The 21,890-nt window shown below is 30.6% G+C and overlaps 1 protein-coding gene and 2 long non-coding RNA genes across 5 annotated transcripts; 2 read left to right on the forward strand and 1 right to left on the reverse strand.

The window, feature by feature from the left end:
- The first annotated feature begins 2,945 nt into the window (after positions 1-2,945).
- Positions 2,946-7,765, forward strand: LOC148626487 (fucolectin-1-like). Its single transcript, XM_088571117.1, has 4 exons — positions 2,946-3,072; positions 3,678-3,923; positions 4,548-4,793; positions 5,774-7,765. The coding sequence occupies exons 1-4, from the start codon at positions 2,946-2,948 to the stop codon at positions 5,983-5,985; spliced, it is 831 nt and encodes a 276-aa protein (XP_088427243.1). The 3' UTR covers positions 5,986-7,765.
- A 113-nt stretch (positions 7,766-7,878) lies between these two features.
- Positions 7,879-15,249, reverse strand: LOC148626488 (uncharacterized). The gene is made up of 2 exons (XR_015920080.1): positions 15,096-15,249; positions 7,879-8,705 (listed from the first exon to the last, which is right to left on the reverse strand). It is a non-coding gene; the product is annotated as an uncharacterized LOC148626488 (long non-coding RNA).
- Positions 15,250-15,493: 244 nt separating this feature from the next.
- On the forward strand, positions 15,494-21,477 carry LOC148626489 (uncharacterized). Of its 3 annotated transcripts, XR_015920083.1 has the most exons (4): positions 15,494-15,798; positions 16,517-16,609; positions 18,090-18,156; positions 18,882-21,477. It is a non-coding gene; the product is annotated as an uncharacterized LOC148626489 (long non-coding RNA). The 3 variants fall into 3 exon arrangements; XR_015920081.1 differs by having other exon boundaries at positions 15,494-16,609; XR_015920082.1 differs by having other exon boundaries at positions 16,517-18,156.
- The last annotated feature ends 413 nt before the right edge of the window (positions 21,478-21,890 follow it).

Below are 21,890 nucleotides of genomic sequence, written 5' to 3' on the forward strand. Positions count from 1 at the left end.
CAACACAACCCTGCTCCAGAAGCCTATTTGTTCTAGCTCGATACAAAAAGTCTGTGTAGTTTAGCGTATGAGTTGTTGTGATATGAACACTCCATACGCAGGTGCTGTAGGGATGTTGCCACAGATGAAAAAAAAGTTGACAATTCTGAATGAAAAGTCATCACGTTTGTCGTAAAGTTTGGTCAGCAGTTTTCTATTATATTAAAACATTTAATATTTATTATGGTGCTTATCAAACGTATTATGATTTTATTGTAATAGCATAAACTATTTAAACAAGTATACAAGTCATAAATATTTTCGACAAACTCTTGCATAACGTATTAGTTATGTAAAGTACAGTTTGAAATGCAGATTGATTTTGAATACTGGTATTAGCAGCTGGAATGTCAGATCTCTTATAAAAGTCGTTAAAGTTGGTCAAATAGCAAAATGTTACGAGTATTAAATGATCATATATTTGTGAACTCTTTGTAGACAACGTGATAAGATAAGAAACTATTAATTTCGTCTGAAGAATGGAAGTCTATAAATAAATTGAAACCGTAGTCGTTTTTCTTATCACTATATCAGCAATATTTATATGAAGGTAGTATGTAGGCGTTCATGTTTCAAAAGACACTCATATTTTATACCACAACATTTATCTTTCATAAAAGAAATGGTACACTTATTTTCTTTTGCAAGTACACTTAAGTTCATTGATATAAAAATTTAACATATGCAAAGTATTGTATCAACCGATTAGTAGTTCAGTACATTTTATAAGACAAAAGAATGATAGTTACTTTCGTTTTTTATACTGACAATACTATGTGGGTTACCTCGACGATACTACGACAAACGTGTAAGGACGGGTTGAAATGTAACGCAAAATATTGTCAGTATAAGAATTAAAAGAAACTATTATTCTGTTTATCTGTAATATTATACTTGCAGTTTTGATCATTTGAATGTACTTTTTAAAGAAGGTCTGATGACGCAACAATTAGTCACAACATTTCAAAGGATTTTGTTTTTCGAATATCTTGTTATGTACGTGAATTCAAAACATGAAGACCAAAGGGAAAAAGTACACATAACGGGAAAAAAAACATTTCATTAAGACTTGTAGGTTGTGACGCAAATCACTAAAACTGCTGTAAATCGAAAATTTCTGACATGATTGTTGATAACTTTATTGTTTGCAATATTATAGAGCAGACCATTATTAATGAAATGACAAAAAATACATATTTACGCATACCTTACCGGTGAACCTGGTCTATGCTCTCATTTTATTATTATTTTTGTGGGTTAAAGGTTCCCCTTTGCGTTTGTACGTTTGTGTTTGATTTTGCGATAATTTTATGAGCTTTATTGTCTAAGTCTAATTTCATAGTCGTTATCATGTAATTATGTTCTTTCCGAATTTTTAATGTTTTGTCAATAGCGATGGGCATGTGTTGCATTAATGTTGATAGTTTGAACCATCCCAATGATGACGTCTCGGTATTTAATATATTATTTTTGCCTCTTACAATGGGATAGAAGTACACATTGAATTTAATGCAATAAACTATAAATAACTGTATTTCATAGGCAACGAAACTATAGCTTGGTTGAAAATCGTCATCGTCATAGTCATTTTAGAAAAAAAAGAGTGTGCGGTTATTTTTGTTTAGCAGGTACACCTGTAAGGTCTACCTGTCTTTTGGAAAATAAATAATGTCTATGTATATTTTACGAAAAACGGAAATAAAATAATTTTTATTCAAAAGCGTAAAATGTAATATAAATAATGACTTTCCTTATTATTTGTTTATGCAAATTACATTAACGTACGAAACGAAAATCAATTCCATACACCAATGAAAAAATAATAACCATTAAAATCATTTTATGTGAAACACGTAATGCAAATGAATTTTACATGTATACATTTTTTTTTTAATTTTCAACATAAAAAAAAAAGTAAGTAAGAAGGTCGCTCGGAAAAAATTAAAAAGTAGTTCCAACGGGTTGGGCGCATCTCGTCAAACTTCAACAATGAAAAAAGATCAACCAATCAGAACTAGGCAGTTCTCTAAGATTTATTTATTTCTTGTTGATAACATTTTCCTATCATTGATCTAACAAAGTAGTAGTAAAGTGTACGTAAATCTGCAAAATATGTTTAAAATAATCTGATTTAGTTTTAATATGGAATAATGTGGCGAAATTTATACACAAACTTACAATGTAACAAGACAAAATATCTCAAAGCATTGATTTGAAAACGAAGACTGCTTGGAAATTTCAAAAGTCCATTTAATACTTTGAGGTTATTAAATTTGCATGTCAAATGGATGAAGAATCTCTGCGTGTATGATTTTTAGATAGGACTGTTTTTTAAGTATTTTGGACATGGAAATGACTGTTCGTTTCATACAGTATGTGCAAGACCTCCAAATACTTGGTTTTCTACCATAATAGTATTGTAAGGATAAAACAAATAAAATCTGACACGATTTTTATCAAGATTTTATCAAAATTTATTTTCGAACAAGATAACTATATATATATATCAATTTTATCTTTTGACGAACATTGTAAAATATTTATACTTGTGTTAAATACGCTATAAAAACCACCTAGTATTCAGGGTATCATTTTAGCTGTCTATATAAAACCAGACTAAATGTTTGATGACATTATATATATGTACTACGGTATTTATATCTCTGACGAATATTACTTTTGTTAATGACACTATTTTCAAAATTTCCTGAAATTTGTCTTCATATTTGTTTTTATTTTTTTTTAATTTTAACTTTTTTTAAATTTTTTTTTATATTTTATTTTATTTTTTTATTTTATTTATTTTTTTTTTATTTATTTATGCTCGAAATGAAATTTTATAATCATTTATAAGCAAAATTAATGTCGTTGTATCTTGTCCAATCCCAAATGCAATGTATTTAATTATGTTCTGTCAAATCTCAGATGATTTGAAACGCATTCAAAATAGTGAATTTCTCTTTGATAGATGTGAACCACAGATGGAAGTTATAAAACAGACGCTGATGATGTTAGGATGTTTGAGTTATTTTGGTGAGTAGATCAGAATCAAGACGAGTAAAATGTACAGCTATGATGTTGCTCTGGAAATATTGTCATAGCTTCATGGCCAATCATCAAATATTTCCAAAGGGACATTTGTTATATTTTAAGTAGTCCTAGAATTAGCAATATGTTCTTCAACATAGCCATAATATTACCATGGCAACCTTGTTTTCATTCGTTCGTTGTATCTTTTCTTTTCCGTACCAAATTATGAAAATAATAACAAAGACGATGTCAAACTTCCTTTTGGTTCATTTTATCACTAATTCTGATTTCTTAAATTTCTTTTTTATGGAGTCCGAGTTGTTTATTTACATATATTTGTATATATAATTTTGGCTATTTATGTTCTTTGTTGTATGTGTCTGTTTTCCATGTCTGGTCTTTGTCTCTGGACATACGTTTGATTTAAGATAGAATCTTGGTTCCCATGCTAACACTTTATATTTTTTATATTTTTTGCTGGGTTAAATAAAATAGGTATTATTTTCAAACTGAAAATGGAGAACTCATGGATTTTAACCTTGACGCATGTCCTTGAACTATTGGCTATCTGTAAAAAAAAATATGATTTGTATGTACATGTTTTGTAGTATGTGCGAAAGAAAATATTGCCCTAGGGAAAGACACAAGGCAAAGTTCAACACTTAGTCATCACAAATATCCTTTGTCTGCTAAGTATGCTAATGATGGGCTCTTGGATCAGACGATTAAAGTACGTCAAGAATTGTTTTGTTCCCACACGTTGCAAAATGAACCAGAGTATTGGTGGGCGATTGATTTCGGACGCTTTTATTACATTGAAAGTGTGACGATTTACAACAGAGTTGATTGTTGCAGTAAGTAAAATATGGATCAAATAAATCATGTCAAAGATTAAATTTAGTCGTTATCAAATTTAGTAAAATGCAAGACACATTTTGTAGTCGTCATTTGGTTTTGTTGTTTTGCATTATTGCTATCTTCTGATGTCATTTTTTCATATTTGTTTCCGTCTAAAGTGGATCCCGTAAGGTTTTTTTTTAAATGTAAGCGATCTATTTTCTTCTTGGTTATACAGTAGCTACACATCGGTATGTGTTCATTTTCGAATAAGTGTCCACGAGGCTTACTTTACATACTAAATAATACATGCCATACGAACAGTGGAGTGATACAGTGTTTGATATGCTATATTCATTATATCATATATTTTCACTATACTTTAGGTATGTTCCGAGTAGGGGTGTGATACAGGAAATGTGATATAGGGTATGTGATATAGGGTATACGATATAGGTCTATGAGTCGTTATTCGATTGAGCTTTTTGGTAACAAAGAGGAAACTTCTTTAAATAACTTGTTTACGTGAACCATTGTATGATGAATCAAGTAGCATTTTCACATGAGATATAGTTCCGAAACAGCGGTTTTTCCTAAATACTTATCATTTAAAAATGCATTGAAGATAATTTGTGTTTCAGGTGACAAACTTTATAATTTTTCGATTTTTACGTACAACCCTATCCAACCATCATGGGCAACCTTCAATAGCGATAAAATTTTTTGTCACTTTTATACCGGACAAAGTCCAGATATACTGAATTTGTCATGTGACAAGAAGACAGGAGGACGTTATTTACAGATACACAAAGATTATAGAAAGGTTACCGGAGATGATGTTTTGTCACTATGTGAAGTTGAAGTTTATACCCATTCACAAAAACCAGGTATACACATAAGTACCTTATCTTCATAACAATAGTAACTAAATTAAAATATTTATACACCACTGGCAACAATGATCCAACTGCTATTTGTTTAAAGTAGGTAGTTATTATAGTCGAAATGTTAATGTGTCTTTGTCTCCCGATCCCTCTCTCCCCGTAAAAATAACAACAACGCCTGGTTTCTCGCCCTCCTGGCTTAATAATAATTGTTATGACCAGTAAAACCTGAGATAAATCATTTATATGTACTTTAATTTTTGTTGTTGTTCTGCTTCGCACATTTTGACTGTCTGACTTGGACATTTGCTGATTACCCAAAATGTTTTGCTTTGAAAGTGACGAAATGAGGCTACATAAAATGTTATTGAGTTTACATTGTGTTTTCCTCAACGCAAACGTATTCATATTCTTTTATGTCTCATCCCATAAACACTAATGACGATATTTGTCAACTTAATCAACCAAAACTTGTTTACAAAGTTTTTTTTTTTCCAAGTTTATCCAATTCCTGTTTATGACGACATAAAATGACTGACACAACACTTTCTACGGTTGTGGCCGACAATACGTTTTTTGGAAGATAAAGATAACGTCTCTTGAAACATACTTTGTCTGTATCAGTCTTAAAATGACTGTAAGTGGTCAAATCAGTCATCATTATTGTCTAGTAATGCAAATTCTACCTTTTTTCAACTCAATAAATTTAATGGATAACAATCCTATTTAAATCTAATCTATTGGCTGTCCTCGGACATTTTGTACGATATTTTTTTAATGAAAGGGTAATGATTTGCTAATTTGAATCATTTTTTTGTTGAAAAGGTAAACAATGGAGGTGTCGTACCATTGAATTCAACGAGAACAGACTTGAAATATAAATGATAATTCTAGTTGCCTTATCAATGTACATATATGTACCATTTAAGCTTCGTATCAATGGTGGAATTGACTTGTTGATACTGACTATTTCTTTCTTTCAGTGACAAAGTTTTGTAAAGAAGGACGGAAGAGACCAATAACTCGTTTGGACGATCATTTAAACGTCGGAAAATTACAATGTGTATCGTTATGTAACAAGCATGTAAGCTGTCTCGGCTTTGAGTCAAATCCTGATAATAAATGTAAACTTTACCAGACTAGTATGACTGTTGAAACGGTTGACGACAATTCGTACTATTTCGAAAAATGTTGACGGTTGCCTCAAAATAAACCGGACTGACACACCTTTTAGTACTCTATAAATGTTTATTTTTTTATACTTGGATTTGAAGAAGTCTCAATTTATGTTGTTCATCTGCGTATTCTAATGTTTTTGATATTGCACACCAGTGATGTGAACTGCAACTTATTCAATCAGGCTTTCCTTCTCAAAACATTAATCAAATTAAAGGGAAAACCCGTATCACCAAATCATTTATTCCGATGACATATTGCAAACAACACAGAACGATTCACATTCTATACATTGTAGTGTTTATGTACATGATGGCATTCAAGACGAATGTACACATATTGTTTTTCAACAATTTAAATAAAGCCCTGCCTATTTTGATAACTTACATTTCAAATCAATTGTAAAAGTCCCATTTCCCATTTCACAACTGATTCAACGACGCCAGAAACAGTAATTGATGTAAATCAAGAAAAAAATTGTGTCAGTACATATAAATAGACATTCATTAGAAATATCAGCTGTCTGGAAAAAATGGAGCGAATTCCCTTTGACCTATAATTATAATTAAGTTCACACACGTGAAACAAAGGTACGTCAAATGCAATCAAAAGGTAATACACATATGACATATCCTTGACGAAATGGAATTGTTCAAAGGTGTATTGCAAAGAGATATGATATGTTTTGGTTTTATGATACATCTGTACTAAAAAAAAGTAAATATGAATTTAAAATATATATATACATGTAGTTACAAAAATGTCAATTCGTACGCCTCACTGTTTCATATAAGTATTGCTTGTAAATAAAAAAAAATAAAATTCACTTTATCTGCGTTTTTTTTTTTTTTTTTTTTTTTTTATCAAATTCTTTTATTTTCGGATTATTACATTATAATGGTAAGAGAAAGAATTATAAGATGTTTGCAAGTTTGTTTGACCCGTTTTTCTGACCGTTAACTTCATACCTTGCTTGTTGATTGGTTATCATCAAGGAAAAAAATTCTATGGTATTAAATTCGGTACGGGTAAATAAGATTAAAATGGCAGCAGAAATTGGTTAAATATAGATCAACTCTCACTCGAATGCAGACAATTCTGCATAATAAAGACGTGATTTTTTATAATTACTACGGTCTTCGATATTTCGTGACCTATTAGGAAATTTGTTGTTTCAAAGTATTTACAAATGATTTTACAAATATTCATCATTTATAAAATTTAATTACAATATGTATAAAAAAACGAAAAGTAGAGCAACGTTTTATATCCTTAATAAAATCGATCTTTCTCATATGAAGGAAAATTTAGTCATCACATGAATAGTCATCTAAAGCAAGTCCTTCCTCGCTAAGCAAATTTAAAAAATACCAGAGGGTAGTGACTGCTATTATAGTTGTTAGGTTGATTTTCCCCCAGATATGAAAGTTCAAATCACTAAGGAGACAACCGTTTAGTCAGTACCATTCACCTTCACTTCCAATATTATGTCCTCCAACATAAGAAGGAATGTATATAAAAATGTTTTAATTTGTATTCACTTAAATCAAGTCTAGATTCGAAGATGTTTATTTTGAAGGTACAAACGTTTCGCAAACACATGCGCAGAATAAAAGGTACAACTAAGTGCAATATGTTATTATTCGGGTTTATTTTTGTTTATTCTGATTATTTGTATATAATTATTGTTTTTGTTTATTGTTTGATTTTTTGTATTTGTTTATTCTTGTTTGTTTGTTTGTTATAAAATAACATGTTTATAATACATATCTGGAATTGTAGTGGCATTGTTTATAACTTGGGCATTGGTAGAGGACGAGTGTATGATTGCCAGTTGTTAACAAACAGAATTACAATGGTTCCATTTTTCTCAAGAAAGAATATTATGCATAAAAAGCAGATCGTACAAATATTCCCTTCTAGAAGGATTTTATTGCAATTTCACATGTGTACTCTGAAATACTAAAATAAAACATTAAGTCTTTAAAATTTCTGAGTGGAGTATTGATCGTGTAGATAGAATGAATGTCTTTTATCACGATGATATGATAACATATCAGATATATCTTCTTGTTTTCAGCAAAATTAGTACAACCCAAACAGAATTGACCCTGGAGGCAATGGCAACGATTCTGTTTTTATTATTGGTTATTCTAGAAATGAGATTTTTATACTGAAACAAAATACTAGATGTATAAAGATCTCTTTTAACATGTTTCTAAAAATTTAACCAGTCCAAGAGAGTTATGTTACTGAGATTATGACCTATGTGGAATGAGATCTTTTATGTTTTGGGAGTAAACAAGAAACATTTTGCAGTTTTGGGAGTATATAAGAAGCACTTGGCAGTATATGTCTGTTCCTTTTTTGACAATGTAATGTTCACATATTTCTGTTGGCGAGACAAAGTCATTAAACGACCGGTTGCCCTATTGCTGACTTTCTAAACATCTTAGTAACATTCCAGCTGTACAAGCATGTAAAAGTAACATCAATATTCTGTGCAGTGCCTGTAGATGGTACAGATACATTACCACCGTTAATTAAAACTAATCAACGATTTTCACCAGTGATCTCATTCATCAATAAGAATTTTTTTCTCTCCAAAATGACAAGTGACTAAACTGCTTATAAATATTATATATCTTCCTACTTGGATCCATTTTCCACATGTAGAACGATGGATGTTCTATTTGAAATAGAAACTGCTCATTAATCTGTATCATCTAACTTCAATCACTGCGAAAGGAATAAACATTTCAAAGAGAATTATCAAGGATTTCGGCATATATAAAGGGGAAAATAAATAGGAAATTAATAAATAAAACGAGACTTGTATGCTTGTGTTTGTCTGGAGTAGTTTAGTGTATAAATTTAAAACATTTTCATTTAACAAACAACAACAGCGTAAAAACCTTTTTTTTTTAAATAAATCAACGTATTTAAAAAAGCAGAATAAACAGCAGAAATGTATTTATTGTTTAAGATAAAATGATTACCATTTCTTTGGAAAGTGCAGGGGCATAAGTCTATGAATATTGCCTAAAAATACAAACTTTGTTGAAATAACACCTCAAAATTGCCCATAACATAGTACAATATATAAATGTCAAGGTAAATGAAGTTTTGTGCCATTATTTCATTGTAATGACGTGATGGTGCCACAATTAAACGTCATTTAACAAAAACTGCTGAGAATTGTACTTTTTTTTTCAGACAGAAATATATCCAGAAAAATATTTCCACACCCAAGAAATAACTTTATATTTTCATATATGATGAACTATGTAATAATGAATGTATTAACTAGCGAGAAGAGCTTTTCATGAGTATGGACACATTTACTTGCCAAAAATATGACCAAATGATTACTTAAAAGTACAAAATTGACGGAAAATGTGAATTTAGGTAAACTTCTAGCAAGTATTTTTTTCCGTTATTGCAAGAATTATCTGAAATATTAATGTTGCATTAATTTCAATGCTATAAGTGCACCATATATATTGACAAAAAATAACCGTAAAGAACAAGGAACTCGATGATCAATTTTATATTCAGAACATAATGAAAACTGTTGTACATCTTATTCACTTTCCATTTCAAATGCATATCTATTTTTCATATTTTATTATATACAATGAAGTTTTCAAATAAATTAAAAAGTTATTAAATAAGGGAATCAACATTAAATACATCAAACGTATGAGTCACTTAAGCTACCTCAAATCAGAGGTCGTGTTTCTTGAGGGGTTATTTAAGGCAGTTATTTTATGGACTCCGATTAGCTTATTTTCTTTTGTTATTTTGTTTAAATTATTTTGGTTATTTTATGTTCTTTTTTATGTTTGTCTGTTTTCTGATCTTTGTCCCTCGATTACATTCTTTCGATTGTCCCCTTGATTACTCTTACAAATGTTGTTATGTACAGGTAGCAAATAAACAACAAATACAAAGAAAGTTGTATACATGTATTAGTTGATTTAATCAGGTTTGTGTTCAATAAATCAGTATATTATGGATATTTGAAAATATCAAGGAAAACAGACAAGATTTTCCATATCATTCTGGACCATTGAGTTACAATTTCATTGAAATACACTAAATATTAACACTTCAAGGGCAGATTACTAATTTTTGCAAGATTCTGTTGAAAATGTTCTGAGCAAATCAAACGATTCAGGGATCAAATTATATGCTCTTTCTTAAAAAGTAAAGCACCCTTGAGTGAAATAATGTTGTCAGATCGGTGGGGATGCATGTTTCTGATTTTTCCAATTTTGCTTGATTCTTACAATCACTTACACTTAAACTGAAATATATGATTATCATATCAACCTCGATCCAGGTTATAATCATATGTTGCAAACCGTATGATTTTCATGTGTGGCACATTCAGCTTTGTAGGGCCCAAATCAAAGATATTAATTACGAGAAGTATTATATTGGGCAATCTAACCACTACCGTATGTCATATTACTATTAATGTATTCCTCAATTATTAACACTGCCAACTACCACTGAATTTCCTGAAAATGATTCTGAAAAAAATGTGCTATGCAATAATTGTTGATAGTTGATAATTTAAACTCCAAATATACATAATTAATTTTACTTTGTTGATTTTCATGCATATAGGTATATTTTTTTCCTTTTTTTTCCATTTCAAACTTAGGTTCTACGAACCTAATTTTACTTTTTCAACGTAAATAACACAAACAGGTGAAAGGTATCATTTATCTTAATTTTGATTTATATGGTACATAGTTTTCTCTGTGAAATCATGGAAATGATATGTGCGGGTATATTTAAAAGCATTTGTTGTTGCAGTTGCGGCATATTGTCTAATTTTAATTTGCTGACAAGTTTGTAATTGCTACGCCAATATCATGACTGTTGTCTGTTACTTGCTTTAAGGAATTTGTATCAAAAATGTTGTATGTGTTTCAAGTAAGCGTACACTATCATTTGTTCTTTCTATTGATTAGTTTTAGGTGTTGGCTGAACTTCAAAAGTATTTTGAATTCTTCAACAGTATCTGCTTTTCTCTTGACTACCATTTTTTTCAAATTTAATTATTTACGTCAAACCTCAGTTTATATCTCTTAAATATTTATGGGCCCTTGGTATATCTATGTAGGGTTCTAACAAGGGTCAAGATTATTATATTTCGCATTTCCTCGTGTTGCTACATTTTAAAAATGGGAATATTATTCTCTCCATGTTTTACTTCAAATCGATAAACCTTACATATCATTTTTAATCAATTATAAAACCGTAAAGTAAGTTTTCACTAGAATGACCTAATGGCGAATGTAATATTTCCTACTATAATAGTTCGTGTTTTATCTACAATTGTTCATCCTGATCCTGGCAATATGAAATTTGTATTTCATTTGATTTTGACATTAAACTAGTATTTCTACTATATTGTTTACAATGTTCAGCAATAAAGGTAGCTTTCTGTTTTCATTTCCCTACGTTATATTTTTTACAAGGGCTAAGATTTATGACAAGAATAAATGATGTCTATGAAAGTGTATATCCATTAATATCTTCCCTATTCACTGATAAATTGAAATATCAAACTACCGATCACAAAGCTTCATAACATATTTGAAATTACAATAAAATATTCGAAAACTATATGTATTTATACAAAAATCGACTGTAGTCTTGAAAAATTGAAAGTAATTTAATGTAATTTAATCGATTCTCCAACACATATTAATGTAGAAAAATATCTGATGATGTGGTAATTTTCATTGAACACATTTAGAACGATGTTTTGGTGCATAATATGACTCGTTATGTACCTTTTTTTTTCAAATTTTGACCTGCCCCCTTTTTTATATCAGGTTTCAAATGTATTCATGAAAGCATGTAGATGCACGAAAGTTATATTTTTATTTTTGTTCGTAATCATTAACTTCGCGGTCAAAACATCGTAACTCAAAATGCTTATTTGTTAGGATCGGGTCTTTTTTTATTATTTTACTATCAATTGCAATTTACGACTTGAATTTCCGAAAAAGAAATCATAAGATATCTATCTGAACGCCCCCAAAACGCGTAAAAAATAGCAAAAATGACACTAGAATAAAGGAAATCACCTCTATCGTCCGTTTAAACGAACGCTCCTATCGTGCTTTTGAACGAACGCTCCGATCGTGCTTTTAAACAAATGCTCCGATCGTGCGTTTAAACAAATGCTCCGATCGTGCGTTTAAACAAATGTTCCTAGCGTGCATTTATACAACGCTTCTATCGTGTGTTTAAAGGAAAGCAAAAAGATTGGTAGACGCACGATAAACGATGCACGAACGCTAAAATTGGAAAGGTGAACGTTTCAAGGAGTGTACATGTAAAATGCATGTGATGTTTTATACTATAAAACTTATTTATTTGTAAATATGTTAAATTGATTCTGTTCATCTAGAGAAACAAAAAACAAAAACAAAAACACCACGCTTTTTCTGCATTATAGTTTACATTGTTTTATATTATAGATATAAAGCAATGAAAAACATAGACAACGCAAAGGCAGTTTTAAAGAAAGTGGACCTTCAAACGTTACCCAAAATTTAGGGTGGAAATTGCATGAAATGTGGATTTTGCATAAAATATACTTCAAAAATACTTTCTTTCGTCGCTCGACCTTTAATTTATTTGACACATACCCCTTAACCTAATGTCACTGAACCGCATAAGTTGTAAAATGTCCTATCCTCAGATGTGCCATACTAAGTTGTCTAGCTTGGCAAGGCAAGATAAATGTTCCATCCAAAAAAACTAAGGTTTCCAGTGGACGGTAGAAGTCAATGATTGTATTGTAGATAAATAAAGGTAACAACAAAATTACCGAAAAACATCTAAATTCGAATGTTAAAAATACTATTTAGGAGACGGAATATCAACCCATGTTTTGTTTTGTTTTGTTTTGTTTTGTTTGTTTTTTCGTTTTGTTTGTTTGTTTGTTTTTTGTTTTGTTTTGTTTTGTTTTATTTGTTTGGTTTTTTTTTTAACGAAAAGGCGACAGCCAGAGGAAGTAAGCCAATAACGGAAATATATATGAATATATTCCTTTTTTTGATCATAGTCTCAATAGTTTCAGAATTTTAATATGGAAAATATTTATTTAACACCAAAAGAGACCACTTCTGGCGTAAAGTTATATCCATGTTGCAAATAGACAAACAGTCTTCCGATTTTAACTAAAGAAGCGAGGAGAGAAAAAAAAAGCGAAAATAAAAAGTCAGGATATCCTATTGTCATTATGGTTTATCGTTTGAATATTTTTTTCTAAATTTAGGCGCTTTGAAAGATTTTTATTGTTTCAAAATAAAAAAAAGGTAGAATAGACGATTCCTTGCTCCAATGGTATCTTTCTAATATAAATTGATTGCATAACCTCATCTATAAAATTTTTAGATAATTCATCTCTTTTAAATCACATTGCACGTTAAATGAAGTTCATTACTTCAAAATGTATTATCAAAATTTAAAAAAAACACGTACAATTATGAAATCGATTTATATATATCCGTTTTTTTTTCTCTATGATTCAGCCCCGTGCAGGTCCGGGTGTCAAAAGAATAGGCCTGCAGCAGCGCTAAACTTGTCTTATAAGGCGACTAAATAGTGCTCAGAAACCTAGCCGGGGGCTAGGCGCTCTGCCCACAGAGCAACTGGGATGTGTCCCCAGGTGGTGGAATGGGGTACCCCTGGCGTGTTACATGCGGGGGTTGTCAGGCTATAATACGGAAAACCTGACCACAAACCATGGTGGTGCACCGTGTTGGGAAAGATGCCACGTTCCTCACACGTTAAAGAACCCTGCTGTGGTATTTGATAGGAGTAGGAACCTTTGCGCTCCGCCACAGGAGGCTAAATTGCCCGACGCTACCCATCCACCTTTTTTCAGCGGCAATCAAAATTTGTCGACCCTATTATCCTTGTGACCCATCCTTTTTTATCATTTCATGTTTATTTTATCATCCATTTCATGTTCATTGTCTGAATATAGCTGAAATATTGCTGCTCGGACGTTAAACCCTAACAAACAAACAAACAAACTCTATAATTCAAATTACAAATCATTATCTGGATAGGCAGATCAATATAGTGATAGTATACTATTGTTAAACGGTTTAGCTCGTTATTTGTCGTAAGTGGATCGATGCAATAAAAAAGAATTTCTCTATTCACCTTAAAAGAGTACCTATAGTACTGAGAAGCTAAATAAATTTTCACTAGGGCTTTTTATACATTTGATGTACTTTAACAGTTTTCTGTTGGTGAAAGAGAAGTTGAGATGTACTTGTGTTAATGAATGTATAAAGCTTGAGGATATCGTATTTTTTGTGGCATTTTATTTTATTATTTTTTTTCGTTTATATGAACGAAATGGTTCAAACTTTTCAAAAGGCATGTGATCGAATATGTGTCCGTATTTATCATGTTATTCCCGTATGGACATGTAAATTATCAGTAACAAAATTAATGCAATACAAATGGTAATTATTACTTGTACTGTTTGTTGAATGCTTGTGCATATATCGGTTAAATAATTTGTCTTGTTCAAAGATCTTTTAAAAATGTTCACTGTCTACACTTAAAATTGATTTAAAAAAATAAATGAAGTTAAATTAGTAAATTTATTAATACTACAATTTAAAAAAATTGTGAAAGAAGCCTCCTTAAGGTTATACTTTTCCCTTTCAAGAAAAATAAACTGAAAAAGTAGTTGCAATCCCAATACTGTTGAATTTTTTTATAATTTTGTGCCGAGTTGTGATACAAATAAAATAATGATATCTTGATCACCGTTTGGAATTTCCGTCTATATGTAAACAAAATAGTCGAGCAAATGTTTATGTTGCTTATGTCTGAAATTAAATTTCACGATTTACCAAGCCTATATAAAGCTCCAGTCTAAATATCAAGTGGCTGTTGTACGACATTACACAGAAAACAAACTAAAACGGAGAGGGGTTGGACCAATGAATAGGCAAACAAATGAGCAAACGAGTTTTCAGAGGAATTTTTTTTTTCGTTTAATATTTTTAATAAAACCGTTGTTGTCGAAATTCTTTAGACAAATGTTAGAAAGAAAATGAAGCTGTTTCTTACCTTAATCTGAAATTTTCAATTTGCTCCATGTAATATTGTCTGATTTACCTGATAGGCATCAAACAACGACGATCAATCATACCCGATATCAAACTCAACGGTATCATAATCTCAGTACATTGCAAAAGATCATTATAATGACAGTTATTTGTAACATTTTAATTCGATCATTTTAAACATGATATGTAGGAATTCAATCAATGACAAAATGTATTTTTACATGTGCAGTCAGAACATTGGGATATTGAATACTTTTGTTTATAGTCATATGATATTAAATCGATGAATACTTAATTACTACCTATTTGCAAAAATTCATAAATTTTCTGAATCTAACATTGAAATTAAAACGTTTTAACAAAGAATGTTGATGATTGATCCATATTTTATAAGGCAATCCGTAATAACCTGTGATTAATTAGATCATGAATCTGTAAAGTATATGTTCAGATAAACACGAAAAAACATGCATTCGATCCCTTTCTTTTTTGCAGTCATCGTATGACGTTACTGAAAATGTACAATTTACATTATTGTCAGAAAAATATGTTTTTACTGGAACCATGTTTGGTTGTGCTTTAGCATGTCGATCATTAGTGAAATGAACAGCAGCCAATTACTTACAAATAGTCAGAAAGTGCTTTCTAGGAATGTGATGATGTGAAGAATTCAACGGGATGGACACTTTTAAATTTACATTTACGTGAGTTTTTATTTGTATTGGTGTATTGTTGTATCAAAATGTTATTTAATATTTTTTTTTTCATTTCCCTTGAAATTCTTTACATTTTCCCGATTCAAAGGATTGACAAAACAATATACGTATTCAATATGGACAATTAATAACTGACGACCGACGAAAATCATTCTTCATATACGAAAATATCAATTACTAATTTGAATGTATTTACAGTAAATATGTAAATGTAATAAATTCAATGAATTGCTTGAGCAAGACAAATCAAGGATTTAGCCTTCGAGGCAAATTTTACCCTGTTTGGTATTATTCAATACAATTTACATGTTTTTAAACTTATACCGTGTCGTAGACAATGAAGCCGTAACCCTTTTAAAATATGCATATATGTAAATTCTATAAACTTATTAATTTTTAGTGAACTGATTTCGTTTTATACTGAAAGTCGATAAAATTAGTACCGCTAAATTGAGTATAAACACTATGTAATACTTATCTCTTTTTAAATGCGAATACTGATACCACCAAACATGTTATTGTGTTCGCGAAAATAAGCAACTACGGAGAGTAACTTATTGATAATGTATATATTCTTATTGTAATAATAATAATACTGAGAAGAGTACACCAGGGTTAACGCAAATATAATGCATAAATCAGTTTTTGAATGATGTTACCATGTCTAAATGGTATTATAATTATTTATTTCTATCTTCGAAAGCAGTACAGAATACAATCTTGTCAGCTAAAGAGGCTATTACAGGGCAATATACTTACGGATTGTTTTGCTCCTGTGGAGGACTTTTCCAGAAAACTGGTAAAACAAGAACAAGAAGATTTTTATTTCAAAAACCTCTTTCAAAACTTTTGACTTCTATACTCTGAACTGTCAAAGAGGGTCTGCATACCTACCACAACACTTGTTACCCCAATTGCAGTATTAATTCAATGTGGATCCTGAGAAATTCGAAAGATATTTTAGAGACCCTCAATTCAAGATTATTGTCAGAATATAATAGCATTAAAACCTATGTTATTTCAACACTGTACACTTCTATTCCCCATACTCAGTTAAAATCCCGACTCAAATACATTACATTGTATCTTGACAAGTATTTTTTTCTGCCTCCTATCTTGTAAAATTTGTTTAATTTTGCCTCATATCTTCACAATCATTTTTTTTAATTGCTTTATATCTTCACAAGGTATGTTTTATTTTGCCTAATATCTTCAAAAATACTTTTTTTGTCTTATATCACGATAAGTTGTTTTTTCTGCAACATATCTTGTCAAATATGCTTTGTTTAGCCTTATGTCTCTACATTTTATATTGTTTTGCCTCATATCTCAACAATTCATTTTTGAACAGACATAGACCTTGTTCAGGGATGAATAAACTAACTAATAAATCTAAATATGGAAGAAAATACGTCATAAAACAATACATAATGTAAACAACAGTTAAATGTCAAAAAAATAAATCTAAATTTCATTCCATGCACAATTTTCTAAATATGTACAAAAATAATTTGATTTTGGTCATGTCATATGATGATTATAAAATTTCTGACAAAATAAATCAAGAAAACAAAACAGAACAAAACAAACCAAAACAAAAAACAAGAAAAAAGAGAATTATTTGGTATACTGTGGAAATGAATAAAAATTTAAGAAAAAGGAGGATAACACCTATTTATTGAGGGGTAATTAACTGTGAAAGGGATATCAAGAGAACCAGGTCTCTAACGGTTTGAAAAATATAATTCGAGAATAACGACTAGACAAGGAAATAGAAACTCCAACAAAGAACAGGGAATAACACGTACAAAACAATATTGAACTAATCCAGTAAAGGCAGAGAGCATGGATCAAGTGCAACAATAGAGCACTCGTCCTGTAGTGTGAAATTCGTCTATTGTTAGGCTCTTTTCGTCAATAGTTAAAACAACCGAATAATCTTTTGGTTAATCAGTTGAAGATGATTTTGAAAACAAAAAAAGACAGAACAAAAAAAAACAAAAACAAACAAAAACAAAATACAAACAAAAAACAAAAAACAAACAAACAAACAAACAAACAAAACAAACAAAACAAACAAACGACCAAAACAAAAAACAAAACAACACTAAACTAAAAACAATAAACATCCATTATTTTGTTTACTGTATAATGCATAATAATGGTTTACTAATCATTTGTATTTGTTTTTTTAACTTTGAGTATTGTACAAAGAATTCCTTCGACTCTGGGTGCAAAGAGAGTAGTTATGATCAACTAGTATTATTTTTGTCATACAGAGAGACTAGAAATGGAGCTCCTAGTTCTGTATCTGCTGTGTGTTGTTGGTTTAGTAAGCTGTAAAAAGTAAGTTAGGTACCCTGTATCTTGTTCAAGCCTCTTTTTAGTAATTGATCAAAATATAAAAGATATGTGTCGGAATTGTACTTTAATATTGATGCTCTCATATTTTTTTTCCAAAATGAATCAATTATGATGATTTCTATTACTTTGTTTTAATTTTTTAGTTTAACAAAAGTATGCTCTTTTGTTTCTGTTTTTTGTTTTTGTTTTTGTTTTTTGTTTTTGTTTTTTTTTTTAGTTATTTGCAGTTCTTATTTTGTACAACTCAATAAATGATATCTTGGAATTTATAGATCGCAATATGAATTTTGTTGAAAATTTCATTCGATGAAGTAGTATAATGAAATAAACATCAAAGCGTGATCATGTTTTGAAGTAATCATTTTTTATACGTTCGAAAGTGGTGTCATCCAACAAAATGTATTTTTGTTCAAATATACTATGAAAGTATTTTTATTTGTTGACATAATATTCATGGTTTAGCGCAAAATGTTAGTTCGTAGACTATTGAATTTTACAGGTGTATTGAAAAGTTCTTTTACGTTGGAAACCGAATTTCGTGGTTTAACAAATCCATCAAAAGTACGAAAATTGATACATGTACCTCACGAACAGTAACCACTGTTATCGTTCTATGAATGTTTTGGCCAGGGATCCCCTAAATGATTATTAAGTGAACAGTCTATATAGCCTATAATGACTTAAATGCACTTAATAACTGTTTTCAGTACATATATTGCCACAGTACCACAACAGATTCGTCCTGGAGAGGATGCTGAGAAATGAATAGTTACCATCCATCCAGTTCACCGTCCAGTGAACATTGGAGTTACATTAATGGACAAGGACAACAAAACTATCCAATCAACTAGAATTGTCAAGTTTTTAAGGCGTAAAATTTTGTCACATAGTATAAAGTCGCAGCCTGTATAGATATCAGACATAATGAGATCCAATCATAAAATGAAGACACCAAATTCACTTTTACTTCTAATTTAGACAGTCACGGACCGAAAAACCAGTCTGTCTTACTTTGTCATTCGTTTCTTGCACACTTGAGACAAACAATTTAAAAAACTGTGCGTGAAATACGCACTTTGCAAGAGTAATTTATCTTCTTATTTTTTAGTGGAATAGGTAAGGGTGGTATTCTCATAAACAGAGGAGATCTGTAAACAGAGGAGTATGGTTATAGCATAGTTAAGAAAAAAACAAAACAACATAAAACAAACAAAAAAACAAACAAAAAACAAAAAAACAAAACACAAAAAATAACAAAAAAAATAATATTTATTTTTGTTGTTACACATTGAATCTCACCTGCTATTTACAGGGTCTGTTTTATGTAATTATTGGTATTTAATAATTCAACGACACACTTTACCCTAACCATATACGCTACAAAAAGGACCACACAATTAACAAGTTAGAGTCCCAAAGCTGAATGAAGACCATTTTATATGATATATACCTTATACAATTCTCTTCAAGAACAAACAAAGCACATCCATAAGTCTAAAGTAACAGTGTTAATATACTAGATATAACATGGAGTGTCATATTACCAACATGTTGTAATTCCGATTGTCCCTAGCTTATTTTGGTTTAAGTAACCCTCCAGCTTAGAATCATGCAAAATGCGATTCATGGCTGAAATGCCTGCAATTATACAGAATGCATGGAAGATTTCAAAATCAAGGGAGATAACTCTGCAAATGACACTCAAATACAATAGAATCTATTGGATTTTTTCAAACGTTGATTTCTTCTTAGATCCTTTAGATATAATAATTTTGGTAAGGCAATGCAAAACAATTAGGTCATACATAATTTTGTTTATAATCCATACGAACTTAGATCAATGGAATACTGATACTTTGATATGAATTATTCTGAATTATTGTGTGTGCAATAACGAATTGACACAGAACGTTGACAAAAAACATGTATTTTCTAAGTACAGTATGTACATGTCGTTACTGAGTCTTTCATTCAATACAAATATTTTCGAATGCGTTTTATATATAGAGAGAGATGATGTTGGGAAAATCAAAACTGTGATAATTAAAGCGATAAAATGAATGTCTATAAACGTGTCCAACATTGATCTATGATGGTGAATACCGATATCCTTCCTCAACATAAAAATTATAATTCAATCTTTAAAAAATGATAGAATAATATATACGTTTTTTTCTAGGATCCCAACAGCAACCGAGTATAGCAGCATCTAAAAGTATTTGGAGTTTATACTGACTCGTTCCAACTCTCTACCTTAACGAATCTTGGGGAATGGACAATTCAAGTAGAACAAGGAGTAATTATTGTATTGTTAAAACTACGTCTTTACATTGCTTGCTCAAGAAATTGTTAGATTGAATATGTACCAATGATGAGTAAATACATTTGGAGATAAATAACCCACAATCAAATAATCAAATAATCAGAATGATCGGACATGTTCATTAACTTATACATAATTAAACATTCCATGGATATTATTTTGAACTTAAATGCTTTGTTCAATAAAAAATTCATCTATACTGAAATGCATGCTTGTAGTTCAAAAGACCTAGTAAAATGTTAAATGCGAAATATTTTGGTTAAGTGGTAGATTTCGCCCACAAAAAGTAAGATTTTGGCAATAAAAAATTACTGGATCATGTCAGTAGCCGGTGAAAGCTGCATTCTAATGTGCATGTTCGAATACTCGCATCTACCCCAACGAACTTAATATAAAGTATACTACAGAAACTGTACTGTGACCTACACTTAGAGATCGATGATGAAGAAAAACTATTGACCAAACTTTACGACAAACGCGTTGACTTTTCATTCAAATTGTCAACTTTCCTTTTCTTTCATCTATGGCAACATCCCGTCAGCACCTGCGTATGGAGTTTTCATATCACAACTCATACGTTATGCCAGAGCTTGCCGTAACTATGCAGACTTTTTGAATCGCGCTAGACTTCTTACAACACAAATAGGTTTGTGGAATAGGGTTATGTTACTACAGGATTGTTACAGTGTATCCAACTGCACCATGAAAACAGATTTGTCATAGTTTTCCTTTTTTCTTTTGTTTACTTCGAACTTCACTTTTATGAGAAACGCAGAAGACGTTTTGTATGTATAATTTTAATTACTTCATGTTTTTTGTTGTGTTTGACTGTTTTCCATGTCTGGCCCTTGTCCCTTGATTACATTCTTCTGATTTCCGGTAGAATCTTAGTTCCCCTGATTACTCTCTGATTTTCTATCAAAGTTGATTGGAGATGTTATGTCTTAAATCTTGAAAAAGAAAAAAAAGGATAAATATGATTGTCGATGTTGAATAATTTTCATAATCTTCAATCTTCTTCCATACATGACAAGACAAGTATGTTGTTGCAGCGGCAAGAAAGCCAAACATACTGTCTTTATCTGCTAAACTTATATCAAATTAGACTGCTCTTGGCAACCACTAAACCGTTCTAGTATCTTCAAAAGAAGATAATTTGGTTTCTAAGCCATAAATTTGATTTAACAAATAGTTATATTTGGCAAATTTACCACATGTCTTATAACTTCCAAACTACAGTCCCTGTATGGGATAAACTTCCCACTTGCCCCATACCCCATTGCCCCATTCCCCATTCCCCATGTCCCATCCCTATTCCCCATTCCCCATTGCGTATTGCCCCATATCTCATAAAATGGGAACTTTATCCTATACAGGTACTGTAATAGCTGTC

This window comes from Perna viridis, chromosome 2 (genome assembly GCF_037379345.1).
Source record: "Perna viridis isolate PV_CMFRI_1.1 ecotype Kerala chromosome 2, ASM3737934v1, whole genome shotgun sequence".
NCBI classification, from domain to species: domain Eukaryota; kingdom Metazoa; phylum Mollusca; class Bivalvia; order Mytilida; family Mytilidae; genus Perna; species Perna viridis.